The sequence below is a fragment of the Periplaneta americana genome, chromosome 8 (genome assembly GCF_040183065.1).
Source record: "Periplaneta americana isolate PAMFEO1 chromosome 8, P.americana_PAMFEO1_priV1, whole genome shotgun sequence".
Lineage (NCBI taxonomy): Eukaryota > Metazoa > Arthropoda > Insecta > Blattodea > Blattidae > Periplaneta > Periplaneta americana.
The window spans coordinates 179,280,762-179,308,475 of record NC_091124.1 but is presented as its reverse complement, the minus strand read 5'-3'; the positions used below and the strand labels follow the sequence as shown (position 1 = coordinate 179,308,475).

General features: G+C 35.7%; 1 protein-coding gene across 1 annotated transcript; it reads left to right on the top strand.

The window, feature by feature from the left end:
* Positions 1-4,302: 4,302 nt before the first annotated feature.
* Positions 4,303-24,204, top strand: LOC138705280 (uncharacterized). Its single transcript, XM_069834125.1, has 2 exons — positions 4,303-4,436; positions 21,964-24,204. Exons 1-2 carry the CDS (start codon positions 4,425-4,427, stop codon positions 23,140-23,142), a joined length of 1,191 nt encoding a protein of 396 aa, XP_069690226.1. The 5' UTR covers positions 4,303-4,424; the 3' UTR covers positions 23,143-24,204.
* Positions 24,205-27,714: the final 3,510 nt, after the last annotated feature.

The window sequence follows — 27,714 nt, the reverse complement described above, 5'->3', positions numbered from 1 at the left end:
AATATACGTATCATTGCTCTTACATTGGGAATTTATCAAAGTAACTTGAGTGTGTGATTGTCCGCCATTCCTAGGCTTGCATTGACCCACAATTACTTCCTACACCATAAGTTCCTATTCTAAAGATGTTGTATTTCGACGCCTATATAGCTCCTTAAATTTGTGCGCAATCTCTTGTATCACCCTGTATCATGGCACGTTCAATATTTCTATATATCGTCATGTTATTTTTGCCCGCGTTTTACGAAAGTGTGTAGCAGCCCGTTATAAATCAAACTCTCATTCCCCATAAGTATAGAGTGCTTCATCTGCATTAGAAGATAATTCTGATTTTCCCATTTCTAATATTACAATCTTCATTCTACCTAGTTTCTTTTTTTATTCCACCTATAGTATTGTTAAGTAAGAGCCCATTTAGTGAAGATTCAGTACATCACTTTTCGAAAATAAAATCTCGCGACTTAATACAGTGCATTACGAACGTAAGTAATTTATTGGCTTACCTTATAATAATAAATGTTCGAATTGTGAACCATCCTCTAATGAATATTTCAAATTTAAAAAAAACTTCTACATACACACTGCATTTCGTATCTACCACTTCAATTGAACCCTAAACACTTGGTTTGTTTCTTTCGGGCAGGGCATTGTTGCGCCCCTTTCCCTTCAAGTAGAGAAAAGGTCATGGCATAGTTGCGCCCCGATGAAATAGGTAGAGAAAAAGACACTACGGAAACTCGAGCCTCGTAATCAACCAACCTTATTGATTTCTTATTCGATTTATATTCATTATCGATACCGTTAAAATGAACGCCATGAAGTTGGCAGTATTTTATTAACTGTTTTTCTACTGTTTATACAGTGATTATCGATAGCCTACCGTTAAAATGAACACTATGAAGTTGGCAGTACTTTATTAACTGTTTTTCTACTGTTTATGTAGTGATTATCAATAGCTACGTTAAAATGAACACCATGAAGTTGGCAGTACTTTATTAACTGACATATTCAAATGAGTGAGCCGTTGGAATATGGAGCCTTAGCAGTCTTGACATTTTATTAGTGATTTTCACACCGTCTGTGGCGTATAGTGAGGTTAATTTAAAATGAATATTAAGTTTAGTGAAAAGGGTGAAGAGTTAATAATTGATAATGGTTCTAAGTTTCAATTTTTGAAACCCTGTACCGTAGGGTTAAGTTATCGATGTAGAAACAAAAAATGCAGTTCATTTATTGTGTGTGATCAATAAAAAAGTGTTATTTTAAATAGCTAAATTGATCATACGCTAGGCCTACCTGATTTCAATGCAGCTATCACTGTAATATTTTTAAGTAGGCCTAATTTATTTATTTTATGACGATCACTTTCCTGTGTACTATGCTCATCGGGGCGCAACTATGCCATGTCCATCCTGCTACCTGATTTCTTCGGGGCGCTACTATCCCATGTCCATCCTGCTACCTGATTTCTTCGGGGCGTAACTATGTCATGTCCCATCTGCTACCTGATTTCTTCGGGGCGCAACTATGCCATGTCCCATCTGCTACCTGATTTCTTCGGGGCGCAATTATGCCATGCCTAGGCCTCCCAATTGACAGCGGGGCGCAACAATGCCATAACGGTTTCTTTCAATTTACGAATAACTGTTATCCTATAAGGCCTTGATTTGAACAATTTCATCGTTTTACAAACTGATATCTTTGATAGACTTACCTGTTGAGCTAATTTTCTTAAAGATTTAGTCTATGCCTTCCAGGTTTTCTTTAGAGAACGATTTTCAGTATCATATTTTTATTTTAAAGAGGAGGTTTTTCTACTCTTTTCACTTAATTCTGCAGTGTTTAATCAGATGGTTGTTGAACCCCAGAATATTTCCGTATACATACACACGGCACTTTTTCTACGATTTATTCGTAATGTACAGTACATATCATAATGGTATTCTACTGAAATGCATAATGCATTGCCACGAACCAAATTTAAGTACCTGACTGGAAATCGGCTGTGTACTAATGCTCTAACTTTGAAGTCACTTCACTCCACACTATGCAACATAAAACCTTCCCATGTTCGATACAGGAGAAATTTTCACACTATTTCCTAAGTAGTTACATTCGATTTACAGTATAACAGCTTCAACGGCATATACAGGGACATCATTTTATTTTTACTTCAAATTTAACTGTACTTGACTTTTTTAATGTACTTCACTCCCACCCCTTCTACTAGTAAACTTCCACCCGTCTTCCACACACAGAACCAAGACTGTATATGCAGTCAGAGTCGCAGTAAACAGTAGGCCTACTGAGTGAGTACAGAACGTTCCAGAAATATGTTCACGTTTTCCAGTGACGAAAGAGCTTTCAACATTTTCGCACAGGTGTCGTCCGTTTGCCTACGTCGCATCCCGGTTTCCCCCACCCGCTTCTGTTCGCCCTTCTGTAAAGGTTAGTGGCTAGACTGTCTTAGCTCTTTTCTGAAAACATTAAATTCTGTTTATAATTGGACGTCTACGTAATATTATACAACTGTTTAAAATAACTTCAATAAAAGGGCCTGTTAAGTAATTAACTGTCACGTGATTTCCCCCCTTTCTACGACTCTGTGACATAATCACTTGGACGGACAGTAGATAGCATGTCTGAGTAATTTTATCTTTTTGGATCGAGCAGAAGTGGAGATTGAATTTACAGTACGTAAGGTACTCTTTTATAGCGTAGGTACAGAATTATTCCAACATGAGTTGCTAGTACGAAGGACGAAACTGGTAATTGGAATTAGGTACAATAGTCTATAGTGCGATAATATGCACAAAAGAACTGAAGTCTGTATCGAAATGAACGATCACTATTTTCAAAAATGTCTTTAAATATTCATATTACGATAATTTTTCAATTTAACTTCATTCTCTATATTGTACGCTATTGTGCTATAGACAGTATAATATACACTGCATAATGAATACGTCCACATGGACAGCTCAGTTCGTGAGTAAAAACACTTATTGTTAATACTGTACTGTATTTTGATTAAACAAAAACCTAATGAAAATTATCAAACTCAAAATCGCGATATTTCCTAGTTTACGTAAATGGATGAGCTACTTATCTTCCCTCCTATACCTAGTAAAGTGATTTGTTTGTATTTTACGCCAGTATTGTCGAACTCCAGTCTTGGAAGGGATAGAAAACGATGTTTCCGATTCTCAACAGTTAATCCAAAGATATAGCCAGGTTAATATTAGAAATGTTAGTAAAATTAAAATGATGCCCCAATACATGTTTCCTGGTGAACGTTCTATACATACATACATACATACATACATACATACATACATACATACATACATACATACATACATACATACATTAGACTTTGTCCGATATGATAATCATCATCATCATCAACAACAATATAGGCCATTTGGCCTGTTTCGTCTCAGAAGTTGTCTTCCCAACGACGCCTAGGTCTGCCAGGTTAATTATTAGAAATGTTAGTAAAAATAAAATGATGTCCCAGTACATGTTTCCTGGTGAACGTTCTATACATACATACATACATACATACATACATACATACATACATACATACATACATACATACATACATACATACATACATACATACATACATACATACATACATACGACTTTGTCCGATATGATAATAATTATCATTATTAATGAAAATATGGCGGTATGCTGATGGGAAAAACGGATTATTTAGCGAAAACCTACCCTAAGTGCTGCCCTTGTTGATGACAAAATCCGCTTGGCTGGTCGGTGTTTGAACCTAGTTCCTGTCATGGAACAATCGACGTCCTAGCCGTTCGACTGACGAAGAGTCAAACCCGGTCATTATAGAAGGATCACAAATCAGCTTCTGTCTGGAATTGAAAATTCAAGTCAACTGAATTTAATGCTAGGAATGCGAGCAACTGAACCATAGTTGAGGAGTGAATTTCTTCAGAAAAACTTGTGGATCAAGGTTAGATTAATAAGAAAGGCGAAAGTCGGAAAATGTGAGCACTTATTGCAAACAGAGGAAGGTGCAAGATGACTTAACAATTTTCGGCTATTTTAACGGAGAAGTCGGAAACGGCGGCTAGGAACGGTAACCTGTTGTTAGTACAGAAGGCACCGGTGCGGACGTCACGGCCACGATGACCTCGAAGCGGACACGCCTCCCTCGTCTCATACAGTGACCGGGTCAGCACCACGCCTCTCCGCTCACCTGCCGCGAGTGAAAAGGACACTCAGAGAAAGGGGAGCAAAATATCGAGAGGGCGACACGTAAAAAAAGGGAGAGGGAAAGTGGCGTCCGGGCCGGGTGCGCGAGGAGAGCTTCTTCTATATAACGGCCGCTGCTGGGCTGTCCCTCACTCCAGTCGACCTCCGCCGCTCATCCGCTCGTCAGCCGCATCATGAAGACCCTGGTAAGTGCCCGGCCGCGTCCCTCATCAGTGCCAGTGCTTCGCCAGTGTCAAGTTCAAAGCCAGACATGAACGATTTCCTAAGTGCCAGTGTGTATGCAGCTGTATTTGATCTCACTTACCCTGCCTAACTGGACTCTAAGGCCCGATTGTATAAACCACTTAATCTTAGATCAGAGGTTAAATTGATCCTTGTTTCAGCTGAACTTGGAATTTTGTGTTGTATAAAGTCTAATCTGATATTAATTTGTCTCAAACTAAAGTCAATTTTGACTCAAGAAATTTCTCCGATTAAGTTAGATGATCCAAGTTCAGTTATTTCTTTTCTGTTTGAAATATACGAGTGACAGATTGTGCAAATAAAATATCCATTATTATTAATATTAATAGATATGATAGGTACATTTATATATATTTCTTCAATTTCTTGCCTTAATACACAAACAATCTTATATTTTATAAGGCTCTATCGTGTTCAGCAGTATCAAATAACATAACCTATAATTATATTAGGTTTATAAAAACCATTAATTATTAACGGATATGATAGGTACATTCATAAATTTTCAATTAACTGTATTACTAAACGAAAATTGCCGTTTTATAAAGCTTTGTTATGTTTAGCAGTATCAAACACCATAACATGATAACAACTCGGAGAACAGTCAACCTTCTTCTTATTGTCCGCCATTATTTACATTGCACAAAAAACCAGTGTCTCCAACAGAGTGTACGGCAAGTCGCCAAAAAGTAGTTGTAAAGTCTCTAGATTTCTCATTATCAACAATGAAAGATTAAATTTTGTCACTATGGGGTGCTAAAAAGGTCGCTAAATCCCTATTTAAGCAATATAAAAGTTAAAAGAAATTGTTGTTGAAAGAGAGTTAAAGTCGCTAGATTGGCAACACTGAACAAACCTGTCCGCGCATCACGTATTTCACCTGTTTATGCGATGTTGCCAAATCCTTTTCACGTGAACTTAGACTGCATTTGAACCAAGGTAATTTGATAACAGAAAAGTTTTATACAATAGAAGAAGTGTCTGAACTCGGTTCACTTTTCGATCTTCGATCAAAGTTGATCTTTAGTCAGGGAGTTTTATACAATTGGGCCTAAATAGGCTAATTCATATGAAATCGATCAGTAAAAAAACCTCGCATTTTTATACTCTAATTTTTTCCTTATTTATACAAGGTGCTGAGGAGAGTGCATTTGCAAAATATACTGTCGAAAGTCAAACGGTTTTCGTACTGTTGGCGACAAATTTAGCGATTTTATAAGAACAAGCCTCTTTCAGCGCTCAGAACTCTGGAACCATTTACTGCAGAACATTGACCGGGAGCTCATTTTGAAGCTGACATTTGGTAGGTCATGATAAGAAGTAATCCTTATTTTTATTGTATACAGAGCGACAGATAATCTGATTTTACTAACTTTTACGCTTTTTGCCCATTTGTAAAAATGTAAAAAAAAAAAAAAAAGAATTGAGAAAAAACCTTGTATTATTAAGAGGGATTCGGCATTGTTTGCTTGGTGTCACGGCAATAAGTTTCGGGGGTATTAAATAAATTATATTCACACGCCTAGACTTGAAAGGCGCAACACAGCAAGCACAGACCGAGAGATGAAGATAAGCGAGCTTAGGGCGTCATTTTACTGCTGTGTTTATGAAAACCTGTGATAAAGCTAGCCCAGCTATGCGCTACTAGACGAAACATCACGTGTTTATGTCTCCTGGCCTTGCTTGCCTAGGCTAGGTCCCGCCTCACAGTCAGCTGGTTAGTTCACGCGCGTACTATTTATTTTCTTTATTTGATATTTTAAATACTTTCTTATCAACGGTGCACCAGTAAAAAATATGTCTTTATTTGTACATTCAATTCGGAATCTAACCATATATTTTAAAAATATTTTTTCGTGGGCAAAGGTGTCTTAATTAAGAAAAATCAAAATTTCTCCATTTCCATAAAAAGTAAGAAAAATTGTTTACATGTCAATATAATCTTTACCTTCTCAGCATCAAAATGAACCATGATTTTGATCATTGGGTGAAAGGGTTTCGGAGTCACAACAGTTTAAAGTTGCTAATTTTACGAAAATACGATAAATTTAAGTATTTTTAATTTAAACACTATGTAGTTCTGATGCCTCAAACTTTGCACAAAGCATTGTATCATAGTTGTCTGCGGACAGAAAAAGTTTCATTGTATTTAAAAATTGCAAGGTCAATTTTCTCTATATTTCGGTCGATTTGAGATGGAATAGTCCAAATGCAAGGATACAGATAATTGGCATGAAATTAAACTAATTCAGCGGCAAATTGATTGATGCTCTATTAATCCTCGATATTCTCTGTAACGCAACTTTCTTTTCTCTTTAATAACATGCTATTTTTTTACTTTCAATTTTGTAATGTTTCGTGAGGACGATGTGTACATATTATACAACGAAATTAATTGTAACGTTGTTCAAAAAGTTACAGTTAAACTGTATAAGTAATAAAAGCAGACTACAATACATGTTCAGTAATTCACAAAGAAAATTAAAGCGCAGACCCAAGTGAAAATCCATAAAATAAAAAGCTTAAAAAATAAAACATATACCGCAACGCGTGTACGTGCTATTTCAAGTTTATTTTCGCTAACCTTTTAGGGCCGTATTCATAGACATTCTTAGCGCGTGCTTCCGGTGGATGATCAGCGAACTAACGTTTTTCGTATTCATAAACCAGTGTTAGTGATATGATATGATATGATATGATATGATATGATATGATATGATATGATATGATATGATATGATATGATATGATATGATATGATATATGATATGATATGATATGATATGATATGATATGATATGATATATGATATGATATGATATGATATGAATCCTGTACAAGTAATCAGTCGATAGCCGGGGCTAGTTTAGCACGCTCATAGCGCGGGCTAGCGAAATGTCTATGCATAGCACCCTTAATGTCGTGTTCTAGATTTTTCTTTTAAAGTGAAGTCATCGAGTAACAAGAAAAATATTAATTTATTATTATTTTTATTATTATTATTATTATTATTATTATTATTATTATTATTATCATCATCATCATAATCATTAAATACAACAAACTGTAATAATGTTGGCATTGCAATAATTTTCCTTTACCCAAATCTAATTTTACTTCTACACAATAATTGTCCACCAAGAGTCATTTGTCTGTCAAAATACGGTTATCCATACTTAGGACAATCACATTCATTACTTCGTTGGCTTTTTCTTTCCTTTTCTCCTTCCTAATTGTAATTTAATCAAATTTTCTCTATAATTTTCTCATTTGAGGTCATTTCTGGTGCTCATATCAGATTTCTTTCTCTTCTGCTACTTCATAAAAAGTCCATCACATCCACCACGGTGCTTCTTTTAATGTGAGTGCTTTTCTTTCTGGTTCAATTCTTTCAAAAATTTATTTTACATTATAGCAGACTAATAGAGAAAAGCAAAAGAAAATTCTAGGCAGATCTGGCCGGGTTAGGTAACAGAGACTCTGTTGTACTTCCTTAATTATTCTCTTCTATTAAGCCTAAACAGACTCCTCAAAAACAAGGTTCTTCAGCATCTCAGTCAGAGTCGGATGAAACGCTTTGGACAACTGATATTTTATTTGCAAAATTATTAACTTTACATTCTTAGGAAGAAATTGGTAACATGACTTCAATAAAATTGTAGCTCTGTTATCCATAACAACTTTAATTGTAGATTCGTAAAAATGGTTACTGAAGCAGGTTCCTCTCTTTTCATATACTTCTCGATTCTTATCCCATATTGGTCCACAACAGAAACCATCATCTCAATGACTTTCTCCTTTTCAGTTTATAAAATTATATTTAATATTAACGGTGTAGTTATGGAGATCCAACTTTGTATTAACACTAATTTTGATTCTTCAATTATCCATAAGACTAATTCCCAAATTCACCAGGGTTTGGTATAATTTCACGCATTATTCATCATGAAAATCAGAGAAAAGGGAACATTTAATAATTTAGAAATGCCTTTTGTCATGTCAGTATTCGGTTCATTAGTCCACACCTGTGGAGTAACGGTCAGCGCGTCTGGCCGCGAAACCAGGTTCGAATCCTTGTCGGGGCAAGTTACCTGGTTGAGGTTATTTCCGGGGTTTTCCCTCAACCCAATACGAGCAAATGCTGGGTAACTTTCGGTGCTGGACCCCGGACTCATTTCACCGGCATTATCACCTTCATATCATTCAGACGCTAAATAACCTAGATGTTGATACAGCGTCGTAAAATAACCAAATAAAATAAAAAAATCGGTTCATTAGAAGTGAGAATCATATTGAAAATATATCTATTTGTGAGATTATCTGTCTGACAGCAATTTCGTTCATCACAAATGTGAATATGCGATACAAATTTTGTTCATTTGGGTGAGAATCCATTAGTTGTTAGTAAACTTTTGGAGAGGGAGGTAAGATAAAATTGTTTCATTAACAAGAGCAATAACTATGATTAATCTTTGGATTTTGGTATACTTCCCTTTATTATGATATATAATTCAGTAGTCTTAGATTACTGAAAATAAGTTATGTCTTCTACATGAAAAAGAATATGTATTCTGAACAATATTTATGAAAAAAAAAAATGTATAATTTGCGATTTAGAAACGGCGGTTGAGCTGAGAGTCAACAACTTTTAAGATATTAAATCTCAAAACATGGTTGGAAAAGTAAAAATATTCTTCACAACAAAACTATCGTGAGTCGTCTTAAAAATTCTGGTACCCGCAATTTTTTCAAAATATTATTAGAATGTATAGCCCGCCTATTTAATATGAAGCTATTCATACGAAATACTTATTTTTTTTAATAAAACCTCCTAAATTTTCTTGCATAATTTATCAATACGTAATAAAAAAAAATATCGACAATTTAAGAGTTATACGTATTTTTTTGCTGATCGCCTACTTTCCAAATAAAAGAAATAGACATCTTAAATTGTTACACAACTCACCAGCATAAACTAAAATTAACCATTTGAGAGGTGATATTATATGTTTACTTCATTTAAAATATATTACTTTGAAATAAAAGAACATGTAGCTATGCATTATTTTTGACGATCAGACACAAAGTTTGCCGACCTCATGATTTTGATGAATCCCATAGAACACATATGGTCTGAAGGGCCTACATATCAAGTGGTAGTAGATTGGTAATTATTAGTGCGTATAATTCTTAATAAGACATAAGATGTACGTCACATTGTGATGTTGTATTTTCGGAAACCGGAAAGATAATAATTATAGTACGTATATTTTCATCAAACTGCACAACGCTGGACAAAGGCTAAAAGAATAAGACGTGCGTAATTATAATAAAGTAGTTAACTTTTACAACAAGAAAATTACGTTGAGTTGAAACATCAGTATAAAAATTTATTTTATTATACTCTCAATTTTACGTAGAAAACAGAGCTTTACGAACAGTGTCTTTGCCCGGAAGTGCTTTTTCGTTATTAACTTCCTTAGCCACGTTTATCAGACACTTATTTGCAATGCAATGAACTAGGAACGTTTTTAGTTTGCTACGACTCCAAACGTGGGTCAAAATAGCATTTCTGTTCAGTTGAAAGTGATCAGAACAAAACTGGGATAGACATTGAAATGTTCCTCAAATTTATGTACAGTTCCAGAAAAAAAATTCTCGCTTAATTTTACTAAGTTCCAGATAGAACGCTTTGCGCATGTGCAGTAAACAAGACCGCCTGTATATATGCTACTTGTGGACAGTCGTGCGAAACCTGTTGCGTACATACAGTTTAACTCCCATCAAGACTCCGGCTATTTTTTTTTTCTGGATCTGTACAAGAAACCTATTTTTGTGCGAGATCGTGCGTATTTGCTTGCTTTCCGCACAAAACCAATACGCGGTAAGTGTGAAATACCACATTCAGTATTCCCAACGTAACACACATAACAATTTCCCTCTTCTTACCGCTTGAGCGCGACATTCATTTTACTGCTTTAGGCTTTTAACATATTATTTTTAGAGACGTTTAACATAGTAATAATTATAAATTGGAAACTTACCACTGCAATTTCACCTAAATTGCAATGTTAATTATTGTTTTTAAATATTTGCAAAAATTAAGTAAAGTCTACTACTCCACGAAACTTATTGCATTCCTGATACAAGTAGCATTAAGGAAGCCGTGAAAAAATCGACAACATTCCAGATGCCGATGTTATTACTGCAATATGTTATATAAATAATATTGTTAAAATATTAAAATGAAAAATAAATCATTACATAACCTTACCGTTTGTTTTAAGTTCGCATTTATAGACTGGGGGGGGAAAAAAAGACAGACGTATATCACGGCCTGCTGGAATATAGTAAACACAGAAAACATTTTATAGCAACAATGTTGAAAATAGATATTTTAGTTTTTAAAAGTTGCCGTCATTGAACAGAAACCAAGATGGAGATTTCATTGCAACTAATCAGAAGTTCCTCTTTCAGGTATGTAATAAACGATCTTCGCACAAAATAATGTACGATACACGAGCGTTATGTTTGTTTTCATGTTCTCGGAAATTAAAAAAGCTCAACTACGTTTCGCTTTTTCAATCTTTTCCTCCAACATGAAAACGTTAACATACCGCTCTTGTAACGTATATTACTATTGCAGATAGTTGATAGCCGTCCTAACCAGGGTTTAATAATCGGCCTCCTAATCAATTCTAAATGAATATTTATATTTAATTCAATTTTTTCTTTAATAGAAACCCTTGTTACGTAGGCTATTATTGAGAAATTTATTGGAAATATAACAAACAATTTAGGCTACAAGACAAATTACATTTTATAAAGAATATAAGTGATGATTAATTATGCCAAACGATGACTTCAGTGCAGTGGAGGATATCATGTCCAGGGTGCTGTCAAGAACTTTTAATTTCCGGAACACTTCTAAGGACTCCCGTGGGATTCTGCCTCTAGCCCCAATCATAATTCCTATAACGTCCCACGTCTTGATGTTATATTTGGTCCCCAAATCGCTGCAGCATGGCAGATAAATTGCCTGTTTTTCTTTGCAGACTTCTCTAGGTTGTTCCTCGCTGTTCTCAAAACGGACTGTGGGATCGAGAATGAGTCCACAATTTTTTTCTGTCTATTATAATGATATCTGTTCTCCGAGTTGAACTGTCAACAGAAAGGCACCCAATTTCCTCGTATCTCATTCTTTTGCTTCGTAACTGCAAATTAAAATGCCAAGGCTACCTTCAGTGTTTGATAGGGTTATTTTCTACGTGTAAGATTGATCGTAGAAATGCCACTGGATTGGTCTCCTAGGAAAATGATACGGTATACCAGATTTCCATAGTTTCCGATGTTTGCAGTACTGATAAAATATTGCATAAATTATGGAGAAACTATAAAATTATTATGGCAAGAAATAGGAAAACCGCTGTAAAGTTACAAATATTTTGTAATTCAATATTCTACACAAATATTTGAAAAAATTTGAAGCATTTAAGCCATTTCATTATCAAATCTTTTAAATCTGAAATATCATCTCTTAGAAAATATGAAGCAATTAAAAGTATACTGACCCAATGTGAGCAACAGTTACTTTCTTTTCAGCTGGAAGACAGCAAGATAGTTAATGTGATATAGCTGAATGACCAACCCAGAATTAAATCTGTGGTCTGAGAAAAAATAGAATAAACAATTTGGTTATGCTTTTCATTCTCCTGCTCTTGATCTCCTGGCGGCTTGTCCTCAAAGACGCCTCGTTCTGCACGTGTACTCAGCAACTTACCGCATTCCCACGCTTCAAAAACATCTGTATGCGTGGAGTGAATGCATAAGGCAGTCGCACCTTCTTCCTCTCCCCATATTCCATTGAAAATAATTTTACGCTTGGATAATCAAGTTTGGAACGGGTTCACAAAAATAATATTACAGAGATTAACTGGAGTTATACTAGTATTCAATATGAATATATTCAAATCCCAATTTATGTATCTGAATGGAACTGTAACATCGTTGTCATTATGAAAAATATTTTGGATTTTTCACCGGTGTGTTCCAGATTTAAGTTCATATACGTTTCGTGAAGTATTTCTCTGTTTCTCGATCTGTGAGAGCATAAATGTAGAGTGAAAAATCTAAATGGGCTAAGTACCTTGATGAAAGAAAAATTATTATGACCATCAAAATGATCTGTGCGATAAGACCAGTATTCCTCTAAAAACGCCTTGTGCTACTGGAATTCGAGGTAGTTCTTATAACTACACATAAATGGCATCTGGTGTACCACTGTCGTGTTTTCATCCTCTGAAGGAGTTAAGTGTGTATTCGTTATCTCGGCCAATAAAACTTTTGCTCTTTTGTTTGTAATGTACAGGGACATCATTTTATTTTTACTTGCATTTTTATTGTACCTGCATTTCTGAATGTACTTCACTCTCACCCCTTCACTAATGTCCTTGCTCCCGTCAGACACACAAACTTGCGGCCGCTGTTGCGTTCGAAGTCTTCAAGCAGTGAAGTAAAAACTGCAGTGTATAGTGTGTTTCAGAAATATGGTTGCGTTTTCTATAACCTATATTAATAATATTGTACTAAAAATTATATTGAAGAAACGATAAATTCAATTTCAGAGGATATGATTCAAAATGTTTTTAATAATATGCGTAAAGAATTGAAGCCTGCATTGTAATGAACGGCAACCATTTTCAGCAACTTCTTTAAAAATTCATATTAGCTTATTTTGAATTGAGGTGGCTAGAAGCAAAGGAATGCTAGTGACATTTGTAATAACATGAGTTAAGTGCATCCAGTGTAAGCTAAAGTATCTAAAATTCTAGTGGCAAAGGGATATTTTAATCGCATCACACATTAAAATTTAAATAGAAATTTCACCGGTTTTACGAAAGCTTAAATATTCAATCCCCACTTTCTCAAAAGTAACTTAAGTGCACTTACAGCCCTTTACTTATGACCCCCTCAATTTAAATGCACTCTCTATATTGTATGTTAACATCAATAATTAATATGCTAAATAAAGTAGACATTACATAACGAACATAGCCGCCTGAAAAGTTGAGTTTTTAGAAAAAAAATGTTACTACTCTACTGTATTTTGATAAATTCCGTAAAAGTGATAATCAATCTGAAAATCGTAATATCGTATTTCCCTACAACATAAATGGATACACTACTTTTCTCTCCTCCTATACCTAGTAAAATGATTTGTTTACATATTGCACTAGTAACATCAAACTCCTGTAATGGAAGGGGGCAACAGTGTTTCCGAGTATAGCCAGGTTAATGTTAAAAATGTTGGTAAAAATAAAGTGATGTCCCTGTATGTCTTTTATACTTATTAGTGAATTTTTCGTAATCAATATGGATGATACAGTTGATAACGCTATGACCACAAAAGCGGGAAATTACAATATTCTGATTTCAAATTTAACAGACTCTGAAGAGCATTTCTTGGAAATATAGATCTACAAATAATCAAGTTTAATACTTCTTCCGCCAGGTTGTCTGTAGTGAATTCCCTGAACTATCATTAGAAATCTTCGTGTAGACTGTATACATTTGCGTAAGTAAGTATAAACATGAAACAACTTCAGCAAAAAGTCAAAAAGTCTTACGGCTTGAATCTTCCAGAATGTGAAAAATGAAATGTTTTGTGCAAAGGTTTCAGTGTCCGTGATATAGTAGCTGTTGGGTTGTAATTTCTCTCTGATGATCATGAACTCATTCAAGCTAAAAATAAATATTGTTTTATATGATAAATTTCATTAACGATCTATGAGCTTACAGAACTTTCGACACATCTCTTTAAGAAGGAGAGTGACTATGGCACTTAGCCCATTTCTGTTTTTTTTTTAGTTGGTTATTTAACGACGCTGTATCAACTACTAGGTTATTTAGCGTCGATGAGATTGGTGATAGCGAGATGATATTTGGCGAGATGAGGCCGAGGATTCGCCATAGATTACCTTGCATTCACATTACGGATGGGGAAAACCTCGGAAAAAACCCAACCAAGTAATCAGCCCAAGCGGGGATCGAACCCGCGCCCGAACGCAACTTCAGACCGGCAGGCAAGCGCCTTAACCGACTGAGCCACGCCGGTGGCCATTTCTGTTTTTCTTAAATTGCATTTTAAAACATATTTTCAATGTGCTTATGTAAATAATCTCCAAACATGGTACTGACAACTTCACTCTGTATGCAGATGTGTCTAGAGTGATACACTGCGCCATCAATTATAGAGGATGTGCAAAATTAATTTATTTAAAAATGACACTTTTGGAACTTAACCCATAGAATTTCCTTTCCACAAATACGGAACGTGTAAGCAGTTCCGAAATATCGAAGAAACTTAATTCAAACATACATTTAAAAAGACCAAAGACCTCATAATAATTTAGATTTCCGTGATGATTGTGTCCAGAAGAAGATATCTGGGTATTCTATCGTGTGCTGAAACTCAACATTCCCAACGTTTCGGAACTGAGTACAGATTTAATCTAGGAAAATGAATTAAGAGCTGAAAGGTCATCAACTCTATGAGGTGCGTTATGTTATGTCTGGCTAATATAACTTAGCTGATCCACGAGGTGTAAAGAAATCTGAGTCCTGTATCTAACAAATATCGCAAAATCCTAAAATATACTTTAGGATTATTGTTGCTATCATCATCATCATCATCCATTCATTCATTCATTCATTCATTCATTCATTCATTCATTACGTATACAGCATAATGTAGATCCATCGTGTGTGATGGACTCTGGATAGTCTCTGATGAACTAAGAGGTCTACTTTTTACGGTTCTAGCGACATTTATAAGCCACGGTCATAGAATCGGGGCGAATAACGGCAAGTTCAGGACCATACCATTTTACAAAAATGTTAATCTTCTGATTTTTACTAAAATATTTCAAACATGAATGGATCTCTGCGTCAGCCAGGTTGTCGACGTTTACTTTCAAACGAAATTGAGACTTTCGCGATCTAACATTAAGCAAACATACAGAGAACTTCTGTGAATACAGAACCCCACATCAAACTTGGAAATATATTTAGGAATAAAATGTCCATTCGCATATAGGAATTCGATCTTACAAATCCTCCAGCTAAATCTCTGACAATCCTGGTTGAGACAACTTACTTGGTTGAGGTTTTTCCCGGGGTTTTTATTCAACCTATTAAGAGCAAATGTTTTATAACTTTCGACGCTGGACCTCGCAGTCATTTCGCTGGCATTATCACCTTCATCTCATTCAGACGCTAGATAATCAAAGCTGTTGATAAAGCGTCGTAAAATAAGTAATTAAGGAAACCCTCTGACGTTTCGTAATACAGAAAATAATTTTAATAAAAATGCAAAGGTAGTTCATGGAGCACATATGTTAAAAGTAAAAATTTGATCCATTAGTTACGAAATTAATAAAAAAATGTTTAACCGAAAAGCCAAAGGGTTACGATAATTTACAAACTTAAGAGTGATTATCTTTGAAGGGAATATGGTTGCAGGCCAGAAATGCTTCAACTGTTCATGATGCGAAAGCAAACATTTAAAAACTAAATTACCAGATGGATTTTTCATAACGCGAAACAAAATCAAAGACAATAATTTTTTAGTGATCAGTATAGTTTTGTTGTGAATTAATTGGGACGATAGGCAAAAATTAAAAATGTAAAATGAAACAGGGCAACGTTTCTCCAATGACACACCATGGTTATAGGCGGTATTAATAATGCGAATTATAAGTTTTGTAAACTATATTATAATTCCACAAATTATATTTCGTGCATCTTTATTATATTGATTTAAGCTGTTCAATATTCGCAGATGTTCCTTTCACATGATTTTTTGTATTCGACAGATATTGGAGAAAAAATGGGAGTATAAGTGTACAGTACATCAGTTATTCAAAGATTTCAAAAAGGCATACGACTCTGTTAAGAGGAAAGTTTTATATAATATTCTTACAGAAGTTGGTATTGCGAAGAAACTAGTTCGATAAAATAAAATGTGTCTTAGTGAAACGTACAGCAGAGTCCGTATAGGCCAGTTTCTATCTGTTGCTGTTGTCTATGCGGATGACGTGAATATGTTAGGAGAAAATCCACAAACGATTAGAGAAAACACGGGAATTTTACTTGAAGCAAGTAAAGCAATAGGTTTGGAAGTAAATCCCGAAAAGCCAAAATATATGATTATATCTCGTGACCAGAATATTGTAAGAAATGGAAATATAAAAATCTGGAAATTTATCCTTGGAAGAGTTGAAAAAATTCAAATATCTTGGAGCAACGGTAACAAATATAAATGACACTCGGGAGGAAATTAAACGCAGAATAAATATGGAAAATGCGTGTTGTTATTCGGTTGAGAAGCTTTTGTCATCCAGTCTGCTGTCAAAACATCTGAAAGTTAGAATTTATAAAACAGTTATATTACCGGTTGTTCTGTATGGCTGTGAAGCTTGGACTCTCACTTTAAGAGAAAAACAGAGATTAAGGGTGTTTGAGAATAAGGCTCTTAAGATAATATTTGGGGATAAGAGGAATGAACTTACAGGGGAATGGAGAAAGTTACACAATGCAGAACTGTAATTGTATTCTTCACCTGACATAATTAGGAACGTTAAATCCAGACGTTTGAGATGGGCAGGGCATGTAGCACGTATGGGCGAATCAAGAAATTCATATAGAGTGTTCGTTGAGAGGCCGGAAGGAAAAAGATTTTTCGGAATGCCGAGACGTAGATGTGAGGACAATATTAAAATTGATTTGAGGGAGGTGGTATATGATGATAGGGACTGGATTAATCTTGCACAGGATAGGGACCGATGGCGGGCTTATGTGAGGGCGGCAATGAACCTGTGGCTTCTTAAAACCGTAAGTAAGTTCTTTTGAATTACTTTAGTAATCGTGGAACATTTTGCAAGCAGCAAACGACCACGAAAACACCTGCAAGACAATAAAACAGAGTAGGGGTTGTATAATTAAGTTAAAATGCATTTCTTTCCGTTCTACTGCGTACTAGAGTGTGTTGTGATGGCCCAGATATCGACTCTTTGTTCGGATTCTTGTAAGAAGAGGATAAAGTGTTATAAAAAACGTCGTCACAGTTCCATTTACGTCACTCACCTTGATTGTAGGACCTTGAAATTCAATACACAATGTACGAAACCTTGTATTGAAAAAGCAGGCCAGATCTCAATATAATATTGTTACACTATAAAAATGAAGTCTGGCTTCTGTGAAATCTAATAATATGACAAGAGAAAACTCGTTATTTTACTCACTGACACTCTCAATTAGATCAGTTCCTTACATTGCCATTTAATACACTCGCTTACATAAAAATATCATTCGAAAGTCTAACGAGATACCATCGTATGTGTGCTTAGTGATATCTCATTTCTTTTTCATTATTCTTGTTTGCTTTTCATTCTTCCCCTACCACTTTTCCTTTCTCTTTTCACCTCCTCCTCTTTAAAAGCGATCAATCAAGAACCGGTATGACGTGACATCCTTCCAGCTATTTCTTTATTTCTAAAGATCATAGTGATGTTTTGTTACCGTTCTCGCTAGAAAAAGTAAGGTAATAACCTAGATCATATACCCAGATTTGCTCGACCTCGTAGGCTTTGACGGTAACAACTTTTGTCAGGTTTTCTATGCTGACATCTAGTTGTTAGGGAAGGAGTCACGTCATAACTCCCATTTGAAATGCATTAGCGACTGTACTGTCATCTCGTGTTCGTTTACGGCGGACGGGTGGCGATCCTGGCGGTTGTTCTCTTCAAAGTGCTACCGATTTTAACATAGGGATGATCAATCTGTTATATATGTGATCTGGGGTAATATAATTGGGAAAAAAATACGATTTCAAGATATTTTACGGAAACACTGTTTCCCGTACGACTGTTACTGAAAAAGTGACTTTTGTCGTGCAGCCCGTCTGTGCATGTCAGTTTCTCAATAACTAGTCAGTTTCTCAGTAGCCTATTTATGAGCCAATTTAGGATAAGATAATGATGTACATTAAGTATGATAGTATTAAGCAAAATATTAATAGATATTTATACTGGACCGTATCTCGCCCTCTGGCGTCGTGATCCAAGGCATCCTGCCTAGGACTCTCGTTACGGAATGCGCGCTGGTTCGACTCCTCGTGGAGGAATAAGTTTTCTCATGAAATTTCGGCCAATGTGTGGGCCCAATGCCCACACAGCATCGGGATGCACTTGGGGAGCTACGATAGGTAGCGAAATCGGGTTACGAAAGCCAGCTATAACGGCTGGGGGATCATCGTGCTAACCACATGATACCCCCATTCTCGTTGGATGATCGTCCACCTCTGCTTAGGCATGTGATTGTGAGACCAGCAGCCGGCTAGTCAATCTGGGAGTAGCGTCACGGATTATTATTATACTGGATCAAAAGAACACAATACAGATTAAGTGATTTCTTTTCAATTTCTTTCCTCCAGAAGCTGAAGAGATAAGAAGTCAGCTGTCCAGAATGTCCACCGCCCTCTATATTTCCAGAATTAATTATTACAAGCACAATCATTTCTACTTTTATTGAGATTTTTTCTAATTCAGCAGTTGACAGACCTAGCTGGGTAATTACTAACCTAATTGTCTTAGGATTAGTATCTCTTGACAAACATTTTTGTCGTACTTGAGTGAAGCAATGCAAAATATAAAACGAGTATGATGTTCATGTGTAACTTTTACGTAAATTCTTATTTTTAAAAATAAGGATAGAATAGTAAAAATCGACCGTGACCTCGGCTCAGTGAATAGCATATGCGCTTCTCACAGAGATATATATTATACAGGGTTAGTTAAAAGACGCGCACCACCTAAATAACTTTTGAAGCATATGGTTCAGTGACATGAAACTTGGTATGTGGGGATAACCATATACTAAGAACTCAATAATGGTATTACCGAGTTTTTTCTACTTCCGGTTTAACCGGAAGTAACTCAAACTCTCTTATTTTAAATGGAACATCCAATATATGTTTTCTATTTTTGAATAAAGCTCATTAAGAGCTTTTCAAAAAGTACCCACACTTGATACTTCTGTACAAATTCAGTGTTGCTAAATAAAAATGGAAGTGGTGCAAGATATTCCTAAAGCCTGGTTAAATCATTCCTTAAATGGTTTCTATGATCGAGTGACACATCGTAAAGCAGCTGAGGGCTACCAATTTGAACACATAATTTAGAAGGTGAGCTAGCTTTGTTTTGTTTTTGTTAAGGAAGGAGTATTTTATTATTTTAATATTCGATACACTTTTCTGTTTTCTTGACTTAGCAACACTGAATTTGTACAGAAGTATCGAGTGTGGGTACTTTTTGAAAAGCTCTTAATGAGCACTAGTCAAAAATGAAAAATATATTGGGTGTTACATTTAAAATAAGAGAGTTGGAGTTACTTCCGGTTAAACCGGAAGTAGAAAGAACTCGGTAATACTATTATTGAGTTCTTAGTATATGGTTATCCTCACATACCAAGTTTCATATCACTGAACCGTATGCTTCAAAAGTTATTTAGGTGGTGCGAGGCTTTTAACTAATCCTGTATATTTGTTAATGTTTAAAATGAGTATGTACAAAAAGCTGCAGCCATAACTAGATTAAATTTTTCCAGCCTCATAGTTGATCAATTAAGAGTATTGTAAGCTATGAGATACATTTTAGGTTTATTATTTCTTCTTTACTCACATACTATGTGAAAAATGTCCTTAAATTTGTATATAGTGCACATATCTTTAATATAAGTTACGTTAGGAAGCTGAAATTTTGTGTAAACCTTTTAAAAGTAGACTATACTTCGTTCTATAATATCTGACAGGAGATGTAAACAATATTGGCAGAGAGTGAAAGAAATATAATTGCTGTTCAACCAATGGCAGAGGTCTCATTCCATGTGGACTTGAAGTTAGGCGGTCTGAAACGTTCTACCCCTGCTCAACTTCTAGACAAGCGTGGAATGACCTCTGTCAATGGTTGAATAGCAAGTATACTTATATCCTCCTGTGCTGGCAATGTTTACTCCTCCTGTTAGACATTATGGAACGAAGTATAGTGTTATGATAACGTTGTAAGAATTTCAAGAACTCTTACAGAAATTACGAACTTTAATTAAAGTGATTTTTGATATTCAAATGAAAAATTCTACTTAAATAATCACAGAAACGCTTTAATGGTTTATTTTAAATGTTATGTTAAGAATTACCAGGAAATACCAAGCTAGTTACATGCTTTGTTTCTGAGATAGGTGCACTCATACATATGCAAATTTAAAAAAAAAAATCTTCTCATAGATTATAATAGTGAATAAAGAAAAATTATGCACCTAAATGTTATGTATAATCCCTTAAAATAATCCTAAAATGATTCATCATAACATTGCAAAATTATATGAAATTATGACTAGCACTTTTTGTACACGTGCAGTTTGGATATTAACAAATGTGTAAGGATTTTTCGAGGAATTCACGCAAAAACCTATTTAAGCATGGAGAAGAAGGAAAATAAAAAGAAAGGACAGAAAGAAGAAAGAAAAATGGATTAATTATTATGATCTGAATTAAGCTATTTTATGTAATTTTGTGAAAAATTAACTACACATAATTCTATTTGGATGCGTGTTAAATGTGATTTAATTTCAGTGCATATTTTAATCAATAGTTCGAGTACCATAGCCTATTTCAATATCAATCTATATGATAAACTGAATTACCGAGTAAACGTTATCTGTGAATGTTTGTATCACCTTGGTAACACATAATATTTTTGTTTTTAATACACTTCTTACTCACGCTTAAATGTGTAAGTTTTATAGATGTTCACTGACTTTTAACGAATGATTTATTTTATTTGATACATAAACGTTTTCTCTCATTTCGTTTCTCTTGATGATCACAAAATATCTATATGTCTTTGTTAACCACTAATACATTGTGTGCTGTAGGATAATATACGTAATGTAAAAACCCCTGATATAACAGATTGGCCATCTCTATGTTAAAAACGGTAACATGTGGAAGACAACAACCACCGTCAATTGAGAACGACCGGTAGATGGAAGTACAGTTGCTCCATGCAATTCAAATGAGAGTTATAACGTTACGTCCTATGCAGAAGCCAAATGGCAGCATAGAGAAATTGATAAAAGTTTTTGTCGTCAAAGCCTAACAGGCTGAGCAACCTGTTAAGTCATCAGGGGTGAAACTTAGATGATCTTCTGGCGACAAATCTCTTACGCGTACGTCATCCTGGGACAAAACTGTCACCTCCTTCAGTGTACATATGATCAGTTCCTATGACATTCACATTGATCAAAGGTGGTGTGGTGTAGACTCGCTACAAATTTTCCTGTTTCTCTTCATTATCATCCTATCAACATACTGACGAAGCAGCATCCTTCAATTAATGGTACGTTTGACTTGCAGATAGTATTTGGCCTCATCGCCGCGTGCGTGTTGGCCGAGGCTCCAGCTGAGGACAAGCAGTCAGAAGAGGGAACGTCCAAGAAGGACAAGCGCACGACGTCGGGCTATGGGTTCGGCGGGGGACAGGGAAGTGGCGGCGGCGGCTTCGTCGGCAGCTTCGGGCACGGTGGCGCCGGTCTCAACTACGCCCCCGCCTTCACCGGTCTGAGTCTCGGCCACTTCCCCGGCCTTGGCCTTTCCTCAGGCTTCGGGCACGGAGGAGGATTCTCTCTCGGCGGTGCCGGTCTGGGACAAGCGCTGGTACTCCCGAGTCACGGGCTTGGAGGTCTCAGTTTCGGAGGTCATGGTCTAGGCCAACCTCTTCTCCTTCAGGGCAGCCACTCATTTCCTTCATACAGCTTCGGAGGCATCGGCGGTCTGAATCTTGGAGGTGGCCACGCAGCTCTAGCTACTCCCGTTGCAGTAGCTTCCATTTCTGGAGGTTCTGGGGCCAAGCTGGGTCCTGTTACCTTCGGCGTGGGTACTGGCGGAGGTTCCAGCAGCTCTTCCGCAGGCTACTCGGCACCCAGCATCAGTTACTCTCCCAGTGTCAGCAGTGGATACAGCGCTCCCATCTCGCTGGGCCAATCCTCATCCTCAGCTGGGTCATCTTCTTACAGCTCGCCAGCCGTGAGTCATGGCTCCTCCGCTACTCTGTCAGGCTACAGCTCACCTGCTGCAAGTCAGGGATCCAGCGCAGGCTACAGTTCACCTTCTAGCAGTTACAGCTCACCTTCCAGCAGCTACAGCTCACCTTCCAGTAGCTACAGCTCACCTTCTTCCAGCTATAGCAGCGGTAGCAGCTACAGCTCTCCTTCTTCGACCTTGAGCGGCTACAGTTCCGGCGGATCCTACTCCACACCGGCCTCGAGCTTCAGCCACGGCGGCGCCGTTAGCTACGCCGCCCCTAGCCAAGGCTCAGGGTATTCTTTCAACGGTCATGATTCTGGTAGCAGCTATAGTGCACCTTCCAGCGCATACAGTTCGCCCGGCAGCGGATCCTACAGCTCTTCGTCAGGAGTCTACAGCTCACCTGTCAGTAGTGCGTACTCCGGTAGCAGCAGTCTGCCCAATTTGGCTGCTTCCTACTCTTCTGGAGGCTACAGCAGTGGAGGATACAGCAAAAGATACTCACAATAACCGGCTCCATTTCTGTTCAGATGAGGATTAACTCGCCAGATTACACACATTTTACACTACGCACACATGCTGTAGTATCATGCGCTTCATCAAAAGTTCTGTATTCATTGCATTACATCATCAATTCACGTCTCGCTAGTATTTCCAGTTAAAATGACTTCATCTCTAGTATCATGTTCATGTCACTGTTCCTCATATCATTCCATCAATATTCACAAAGATTATGAAACCAGTAACGACTTTCCAACAACACAACAAGTTCGAACTGGAAGCGACATCTTTTCGTCGATTTCATCTTGGCTATGGTAGCTTTATTTTCACAACATTCCTTCAAACGAGATGTTAACGAAAAAGGATAGTCGTTGTTTAGCCCGAAATACATAACAAGTTATGTAATTTTATATCTTTAACGAAACTAACTTAAATAAAATATGCAATTATAATTTGTATTATAGATGCAATCAAACAAAAGGGCTTCATTAAGCTATCATAAACAGTTGCAATTGTGATCATTAGAAATATCAGCGCTTGCCATAACTATATGTTATATTTCTCTACGTTCTATCCAAAGATCTTTTGCCATCTGAAAGTATTTCCAAATTCAGATGAAATAGCTCCTCGTTCATTCAAATATGGCATATCTACTTTCGTCATTTGCTGATGAATACTCATAATATTCTGATATCGACATAAATTTGTTAGGTATCTCAGGGCACGCCAGAATTTCATCATGCAAAGTTATCGCCCACTTCATGTACATTATCATAATCACTTCAATCACTATAATCATCTTCATCTTCACCTTCATTTTGTACTCGCAAATCCATCATTACATGTAGATCATTTTATCACCATCATTATCAAGCCAAAGTCATAGTTCATAAAGTGCGAATTATGTTTCATAACCCGCAATTGCTTTAATTATAGTAACTATCTTAATTTGAAATGTGCTCTTTCTTTCATTGCAGTGTGTAAGATACTTGTATTTCTCATGCATTTTTGTTAATGTTTTTGTTATATTCAAACTTTTTATTCGTTGTTAATAAAGGAATTTTATAGAAATGTGGTGTTTGGATTTATATCTTTGAGAAACGGTAGTGACAGCAATGACCTTTACATACCTACATGACACAGTTATCCACATAATAACTAGTTACTTGTATTTGCATTAGCTGATTGTGAGAAAATTGTTTATTAATTTAAAATACTAGCATAATATCAGTCATATGATAACAGAATTATATCGCTTAGTATGTGGGTTATAGACTAATCTTAAATCCTTGTCAACATCATTTGTAAAGGAGTTAATCTCATATAGAATTGCAGTGACAATATTTTATGTGACGACGCGTTCAACCGGATATATTACTCAGTATCAAAATTGAACTTGGACGAGAAATAACCAACAAATTCTACCCAGAGATTTCCTTCATGTGCCGTATATCTACAACATGGGACCCAATCCTTACTTCCTTCCCGGAAAAGCCATGCTAAGAATCCTATAACCCTTTAAGATTCGCTGTCCTCGACAGGTTTTGAACTCGCAAAACTCGGGCCGACGGACAGCATACCAACTGATAGACCATAGAGAACGGCCTAAGGATTGTACAGAACCCTACATCGTCTTGATATATGTTTACATTACATTTTAAATATTTTAAAACAAATATAACACAATTAAACAAAACATTTGTTCCTAACACATTCAAAGCAGTTATCAGGCGATCCCAAGCCGAGTATAAAGACAGGCTTAAAGCTTATGCAAATGTTTTACCAGCTGTAACTAGCTGTATCCGGAATTTCATTTGTCTTCTAGTTATTTTCTCTTCAATTGGGCATCATATTTTACAATTCATTTTGTCTTCAGATAAATCTAATATAATATAATGAAAATTTTTGAGTTCAATCTATGAGATTTATCTATTTTGCAAATGTTTATTTGCTACAACATATATAGAATATTAACTTTTTCGCCTTTTCGGCATCATCAGATATGTTAAAAAACACGTAATCTAAACCTTGAACAAATTAACGAATGTACATTGTAATATGCATGACAGATAGATTTTCATGAGTTTTATGTAGTATGTCTTATAAATAAATATTTGCAAAATAGATAAATCCTATAGATTGAACTCAAAAATTTTCATTATATGGGCATCATATATTTATTATATTGTACAGTGCAGATGTGAGAGCCTGAAAAATTAATAGTACTTACTTGCTGGATTTTAAGGAACCCGGAGGTTCATTGCCGCCCTCACATAAGCCCGCCATTGGTCCCTATCCTGACCAAGATTAATCCATTCTCTATCATCATATCCCACCTCCCTCAAATTCATTTTAATATTATCTTCCCATCTACGTCTGGGCCTCCCAACTAACACTCTATATGCATTTCTGGATTCACCCATACGTGCTACATGCCCTGCCCATCTCAATAATGTTCCTAATTATGTCAGGTGAAGAATACAATGCGTGCAGTTCTGCGTTGTGTAACTTTCTCCATTCTCCTGTAACTTCATCCCTCTTAGCCCCAAATAATTTCCTAAGCACCTTATTCTCAAACACCCTTAACTTATGTTCCTTTCTCAAAGTGAGAGTCCAAGTTTCACAACCATAAAGAACAACCGGTAATAGGCCTATAACTGTTTTATAAATTCTAACTTTCAGATTTTTTGACAGCAGACTAGATGATAAAAGCTTCTCAACCGAATAATAACAGGCATTTCCCATATTTATTCTGTGTTTAATTTCCTCCTGAATATCACTGATATTTGTTACAGTTGCTCCAAGATATTTGAACTTTTGCACCTCTTCAAAAGATAAATTTCCAAAATTAAAAAAGAACCTATTAGCACTGATGGAATAAATTATGTTTTATTAAGTGTTTTCCATAAATTCAGAGTTTAAGAAAAATAGTGATTTTTATCTTGTGAAATTTCAAAACTCTATTTTATATATTATATGTTACAAATAATAAGACTCCTAAGCTCTATGCATAAAATACATGCAGACATCATAACAGAAGGCTAAGAACAAGATCAGAAATTGTAAGTGGAGAAAAACAGAGAGGATTCAGAATCGGATGATCAAACGATACTGTATTGATATTACAAGTAACTGAAAACATATCGCTTGCATTGAATTTGAAAGGAGTTTTACCACTTAAATCGTGATCAGCTACTATGAACGTCGAGAAAATAATTGTCTTGCCGAAATTTGAAATACTTTTAAATATTTTGCCTTGGGATCTTCAATTGGAAAGATTCCTTCACGTCATTTAGAGTAACATAAAATTTCAACTTCAACTGAGACAATAGAATGTCACACGACAAAAAAAGATATCCATGCTCCATATTAACAGACTCTATCCCTCAATCCAACACATTCCACAATCGGTAAAGAGATTCAATTTCATTCTAAAAACATAATGCGTAGCCTAGTTGATAACATGTCAAATATACGATAGTTTTTCGGGATATGGTTCTGGGTTTAATTCCAGATTTGTTTTGAGAAATTTCTGGCGTAATAAGTTGTCTCTAAGTACTTCTCTACCTGTGCTACTTTCCATTCTACTATCTGTGAATAAATGACGTCATAAATTTAGGAACGTCGGTAAATAAAATTTCATGTTATTGCTATCAAGTTAGCTCACCATCACGAGAAAGTAGTCATAACACTCATTTCGCGACTTCCTTGCTTAAGAGATTTTCAGATTCGACCTGTAATAGCCAGATGGCGTTCATACCGAAGAGAAGAGTTGAAGAAGCATGTGAAGAATTAAATAATGCGTTTAGAATCTTTATGTTATGAACAAAGATTGACGTATCGTTGTACATTAAATGGAATATATATAAACAAGGAATATTACCTGAAACCAGGATTGGGCGAGTAAATTACCTGTACATATTTTGTGTGTAATTTACATGTAAAATGCGTAATGTAGGAAATTATTTTATACAGGGAGTAATAAACAAAAATTTATTGAATTTGACAATCTAAACATCAATTAGATATCCATTCCTTTGAAGTCCTTATAATAAGAAAAATGTCTGTTCTCTATATAGCTTCTAGATGTTTGATTTCAATTTCCTGATTCATACACACAGAATATATATATATATATATATATATATGTGTGTGTGTGTGTGTGATTTTATACTGTAATTTTCACATAATAATAATAATAATAATAATAATAATAATAATAATAATAATAACGAAATAATTTAAATATTTATTCTGTGATATATATAACTATTAAACATTGAGAAACCTGAAACAGCTATTATTGTTAACAAGAATTGTTAGAAAAATATTTCGTTAGTCTATTCTTAAATTGGTTTGATGTCTGACAGTCCCTGACATTACTCGGTAGGGAATTCCAAAGCCGAGGAACAGCCACAGTGAAAGAAGATGAATATAAGCATGTTCGGTGGGAGGGAATGGATAATATTGAGGAGTGTTGTGATCGTGTGTCTAGGTTATAGATTATGACATTGTTGATACTTACTTTCATTCATTCTAATACTTAGAAAAATAGCATTAGTTTGCTTACTTTCAGTTTGC